The following is a 5,718-nucleotide window of genomic DNA, read 5'->3' as shown; positions in this document are numbered from 1 at the left end:
AGAGCTCCGGAGCGGATCTCTCCGGCTCTGCGGCGCGTTTTTGCAACAAAAGCTGCAGAAAGAGGGCGGGTGAGACAGGCTGTCCCCCGCTGTCCTACATGGACTCGGGCCTCGGATCCGGTCCAGCTGCGGGATGTGGGGCTGGGTTTCACAGTAAACACGGTCTGTGCGGCTCCGTGCGGGACAAACGGGGACATCTGCGGGTCTGCAGCAGGTTTTTGGATCCGAACAGAAACCCAAACATCCTGTGGTCAGGAGGAGGAGGAGGAGGAGGAGGAGGAGGAGGAAAACATCTGAGCATCAATAATCAGATCAGATCCAAACCAACCTGAAACAGAAACACTGGCCTGTCCAGTCCTCCAGGACATCACCGCTTCTAATATTTAACTTTATTTATCATTTTTATCTCCCTAAAATGGTTTCAGAATAATTCTAATCCTTCACAAACATTTAGAGATTTCAACAAACTGACTCTGTGTCTCCTGAGACGTCTTCTTTGTCTTTATGTCTCCTGTCTCCTTTTTGTCTCTTTCTGTTTCCTCTGAACATCTTTCTGCTCCTCACATCTCTTCTTCTGTTTTCTTTTTCTGCTTCTTCAGATATTTCAGCTAACATCTAAAGTTCAGCTCTTATTCAGCTCTTATTCAGTTGATATTTAGCTGATATTCGGCTGTTTTTCAGCTATTATTCAGTCTGTTATTCAGCTGATATTCAGCTGTTATTCAGCTGATATTTAGCTGATATTTGACTGTTTTTCAGCTGTTATTCAGCCATTTGGACATTTCTTTTCAGACTCAGTTTGTTAGTAATAAACAGGAATATTTGTGGCAAACAACATAAAGTAAAATAATGGCTCCATCTTTTCTTCATCTCCATCAGCAGCTCCTTCCTGTTTGCTGACATCTTGATTTTTCTTCCTGTGGTTCCCAACGTCTGGTTCGCGGCCCCTCCAGAGGCCAGCAGGCATCAGAACGTTTGACGGATGTAATTAGAACCGAGCTGCCGTGTTGCCTCTTTAGGCTCCGCTGGTTTTCTGACTAAACGCTCAGTTTAAACTTTTCACCACACGTCGGCACAGCGCCTCCGATTACAGACAGGTCAGATGCACCTGAATGCACCACTGACTCCGATGAAGAGCCTCCTCCTCCTCCTCCTCAGCAGCAACAGATGGAACTCTGCAAACTTTCAGATGTTTTTGCTGCAGAAAGTGATGAATTTACCCTGTAGAAGCAGGCAGGACTCTGGTCTGGTTTCGCTGCCGCGAGTTTATTATTATTATTATTTATGTTTGTTAAATTAAACAAAAATGAGCCGAGAGTTCAGCTTCTTCCTGTTTCCTTTCTGTTTGTGGGACTTTTGCAGAAACATTTGTGAGTTTTTAGAAGCTGCTTCACTTTCCTCTGAGTCGGCGTTTTCCTGTCTCCTTTTGTCTCCTTCAGCTGATTTAAGATTTTAGCTTTGAGCTGCAGTTTAGCTGGTTTTAGCTTCGTTTTATCTTCAGCATCAGGTTCGGTCGTTTCAGCTGCTGTTGTTGTTTTAGCTGCTTTCTTTTTCTTCTTCTCCGTTCATCAGGCGATGGTCAGTTTTAGGACTTTGTCTCCAGCTGGTCCCTGAAGTTTGACCTCGCTGCAGACACAATCCGCCCGAGCAGCTGGACAAACCTCCTCTGACCCGGTTGGGTTCCAGACCTGCTGCGTTTGGACTGAAGCGTCAGAACCGCTCAGCTTGGAGCCTCGACACGAGTGGAACCGAGTCGGTTCTGGTTCCTCCTCTCTGGTGGACCTGGACCCGACTGGTGAAGAGGTTTTTCTTCAGGGAACCACCAGGAACCTCTGGAAGAACCTCTGCTGTTCTTTCAGGAATCTTTTCCTCCTGAAGTATTCGATCAGATTTCTCCTCCTCAGACGTTTGTTAAATATAAATTAATCTGTTTTCTTTTTTAAACCAACCTTTGGGCATTTTTCTTAAATCCTCCTGTGGGGAACAGAGTCTGAAACAGGAACCTTTCAGGAATGTTTGCTGTTCTTCTAAGGTTCGCTTTCAGGGAACAAAAAGAAACAGTTTGCTGGATGTTCCCTGAACATTATTCTGTTCTTATTGTTTTCTGTCTGTAGAACATTTGTCTAAAGGTCCAAGCCAACTTTAGGGAACATTTGCAGAACGTTTCTGAACCTCAGCAGAACCAGCCTCAGATCCTCCTCCTGTTCTTATTGTGGCTTCGTGAGGGTTTGTTCTTTCAGGGAACCTTTAGTGAACTCTCTTTGGAACGTTCCCTAAAGGTGAGCCCTACAGGGAACGTTCAGGGACTGTTCTCGAAGGTTATAAGGTCTGAAACATTCAGAGAACATTAGAGAAATGTTAGACGACCTTCAAAGAACTTTTAGAGAACATTCCCAGAAGGTTCCCTCAAGGCTGCCACTTTCACAATGTGCCCAGGAACTTTTAGGGAACGTTGTCTCAGATTACACGATGGAACCTTCAGAAAACCTTTAGGGAACGTTCTTAGTTGCAGCTCTCACATTGTGACCTTCAGGGAACATTTAGGGAACAAGTCCTGAAGCTTCCCTGAAGGTTCTTCAGGGTTCTGCAGGGTTCTCCTCCATCCTGAAGCAGGATTCGGGGGATCTGCTCTGGTTCCTGATCGTTCCGCTGTGCGTTCCCCTGCAGGTGAACTTCGTGGTGTGTCAGCTCTGCGCTCTGATCTCAGCCTTCTGGTTCCGACTCTTCCTCCATCCCAGTAAAACCAGCCCCTTCGTCCGCCACGTGGTGGCCACCGTCCTCGGCCTGTACTTCGCCACGTTCTGCTTCGGCTGGTAAGACCGTCCCGTCAGACACGTTCTCTCTGCAGCTGGTTTTAAAGCACCGCAGCGTTCGGATTCAAATGTTCAACAAGAGAAAACCAGAATCCAGTCGGTTTTATTTTCATCAACAACAGATTTAAAATATGGAACAAAAATCATCAAAAGCTTTTTAAAATTAGAAACAAAAATAAAAGAATTTGAGAAAAAAATCCTCCAAAAACAAGAAGATTCTTCATCATAAATGTCTCTGTTTAGTTTTCTTTATTTAGTTTTTATTTCTTGTTGTTTTTGTGTCACTTTCTGGCAGAAATCTAAACTCCCATCATGTTTCATATCATCCTTAAACATGAATTATTCCTCTGATTGTTCTCACAGTTAATTAACTGATCGTTTTGTTTATAAAACATCAGAAAATGTTGAAATCTGCTCGTCTCGTTCTGTCACTTATTTTTAACATCAGGATGAGGATTCTTGCATAGAAATAATTATTTATAAGAATTGCTGATTTCCTTTAAACTGACATCAAATCAAACGTTATTTTATGTTTCAGATGTCTTTAATATGTTTAAATATTGGAAAATAGCTGAAGTTACCAAACAAACAGAAATACTGAAACTTGTGGTGATGAAAAGGTTTTTCTGGTGGAAGTTTAGAAATGAACGGTCTGGTTCTGTGTGCCTCTCTGCAGGTACGCGCTTCACTTCCTGCTGCAGAGCGGACTCACCTACGGCATCATGATCCTGACCGGAGTGGAGCACATGCACAAGTGAGACGCTTTTATTCACACTTATCTTCCCAACGAAGGAGGCTGCATCTGAAACCTGAAACTCTCCAGAAAACATTTGTTTCTGTTACGTTCTGCAGTCACCGAAGTGGACTGCAGAACTGAGTGGACCGAAGTTCTGAAGTTGGTCTCCAAAACATTTAAAACTTCTTTCTAACGTCACAGTTTTATATTTGGTTGTTTTGGGTTCCTGTTCTTTAAGCAGGATGTTACCCAGAAACAAAATGGCGGCCTATATCTGTTTCCTGCAGGTACTGCCTGGTTGTGGCTCTCAGTTACCTGAGTCTGTGTCAGATCACCCGGGTCTACGTCTTCGACTATGGGATGTATTCTGCTGACTTCACAGGGTAAAACCTTCTCCTCCGCACCTCATGTTCAGATTCTGATCTGTGGCTGAAGCTGAACTCGCTGCTGTTGTTGCGTTCACAGCCCCATGATGGTGATAACGCAGAAAATCACCAGCCTGGCGTTTGAGATCCATGATGGTGAGTTGGTTCCGGCTGCTGGTCGGATGTCTGCTGCTCAGAACCGCAGCTGACTGCGAGTGTGTCTGTTTCCGACAGGGATGGCTCGGAAAGAAGAGCATCTGACGGCAGGACAGAAGATTTTAGCCATCAGGTTTGTTCTCCTGGGTTTGACGCAGATTTTTATCTTTTATCTGAATCGTGGGGACCTGAGCTGGAACTCAGGTGTGTGTGTGTGTGTGTGTTTAGGCGGATGCCCAGCCTTCTTGAATATTTCAGCTACAACTGTAACTTCATGGGGATCCTGGCCGGACCGACATGCTCCTATAACGACTACATCGCCTTCATCAAGGGAGACCCCTGTCGCCACAGAGACCAGGAGGCCGACAGGAAGTCCAAGGGCAAGCCGAGTCAGGGCGTGCCCTCGCCAAACGTAGGTCACATGACTGCCTTCGGTTGGATCAGTCTCTGCTCTGCAGACGCTTGAAGCTGTTTAAGTTTCAGTTACCTCAAAGAAAACAACCAGCAGGAGGCAATGTTTCCCTTTTATTCTGCGTTTAGTTCGCCTTAGAAGTTTGAATCCAGATCAGGAAACAGCGTCACTTGAATTTAACCATCCTCCAGTAAAAAGCAGGAAAACCTGCCAGCAGCAGGGCTAACTGAACTCATTTTATGCAGGAAACTATGAAACGCAGCGTATAGTTCCCAGTCTGGTGATAAAAGTGTTTCCAAGGAGAAACTGAACCAGACTAACTGTTTCTCCTCAGATGGAGGTCGTCCGTAAAGTGGCCACCTCCTTCTTTTGCCTCCTGGTCTTCCTGTCGGTGTGTAAAGTTTTCCCCGTGGAGCGAAACGTCGACGATGATTTCATCGCCAACACGCCGTTCTACGCTCAGGTGGTCTACCTGTACCTGTCCATGGTGACCACCAGACCCAAGTACTACTTTGTGTGGACGCTTGGTGGGTGACTGGAACCTTTTAGTTTGATGGTTTCTGCACCGTTTTTACAGGTCTAACCTCAGTTTGTTTCACCCGACAGCTGACGCCATCAATAACGCTGCAGGCTTTGGTTTTAACGGCTACGACAGTAACGGTTCTCCTCGCTGGGACCTCATCTCCAACCTGAGGATCCTGAACATTGAGGTCAGAGCCAGCGAGAATGTAAATCTAACTGTAACGGCAGTAGGTCTGATTCGACTCTGTCTTTTCCAGTTTGCCACCAGTTTTAAAGTTTTCCTGGACAACTGGAACATTCAGACGGTCCACTGGCTCAAAAGGTCTGTCCAGAGATTCACTGCTGTTTCCGTCTCACCTGTATGAAATATGCTGCTGTTTGACCTCCGACCTTTGGTGAACAGGGTGTGTTATGAGAGATGTCCCTGCCACCCGACAGCGGCCACATTCATCCTGTCAGCCATGTGGCATGGAGCCTATCCAGGATACTACCTCACCTTCCTCACCGGGATCGTCGTCACGCTGGCTGCCAGAGCGGTGAGCTGCTCCCCAAACCGTTCACTTCACCAACCAGACAGACGCACACAGCCGGCTTAACCCTCTCAAGGCAGGCGCTGCAACAACATATCTGATTTCTCCTGTTACTAAAACTTAATTTGAGCCTGAGAGGGTTAATACAGGCAGCATTCATATAAGCACCGAGGTTTATTTATGC

General features: G+C 45.9%; 1 protein-coding gene across 1 annotated transcript; it reads left to right on the top strand.

Moving 5' to 3' along the window:
- Positions 1–2,667: 2,667 nt before the first annotated feature.
- Positions 2,668–5,540, top strand: mboat2b (membrane bound O-acyltransferase domain containing 2b; the record flags this gene model as incomplete). Its single annotated transcript, XM_017441848.2, is given in 10 exon segments — positions 2,668–2,813; positions 3,490–3,567; positions 3,837–3,932; positions 4,015–4,070; positions 4,149–4,203; positions 4,299–4,482; positions 4,817–5,009; positions 5,089–5,192; positions 5,262–5,326; positions 5,408–5,540. Coding segments are annotated over 10 exon segments (1,110 nt in total), but the record flags the coding sequence as incomplete, so codon positions are not given.
- Between the last annotated feature and the right edge of the window lie 178 nt (positions 5,541–5,718).

This window comes from Kryptolebias marmoratus, linkage group LG19 (genome assembly GCF_001649575.2).
Source record: "Kryptolebias marmoratus isolate JLee-2015 linkage group LG19, ASM164957v2, whole genome shotgun sequence".
Taxonomy (NCBI): Eukaryota; Metazoa; Chordata; class Actinopteri; order Cyprinodontiformes; family Rivulidae; genus Kryptolebias; species Kryptolebias marmoratus.
Note: the sequence above shows the minus strand (reverse complement) of the source record. Positions and strands in the feature narration are given on the sequence as shown.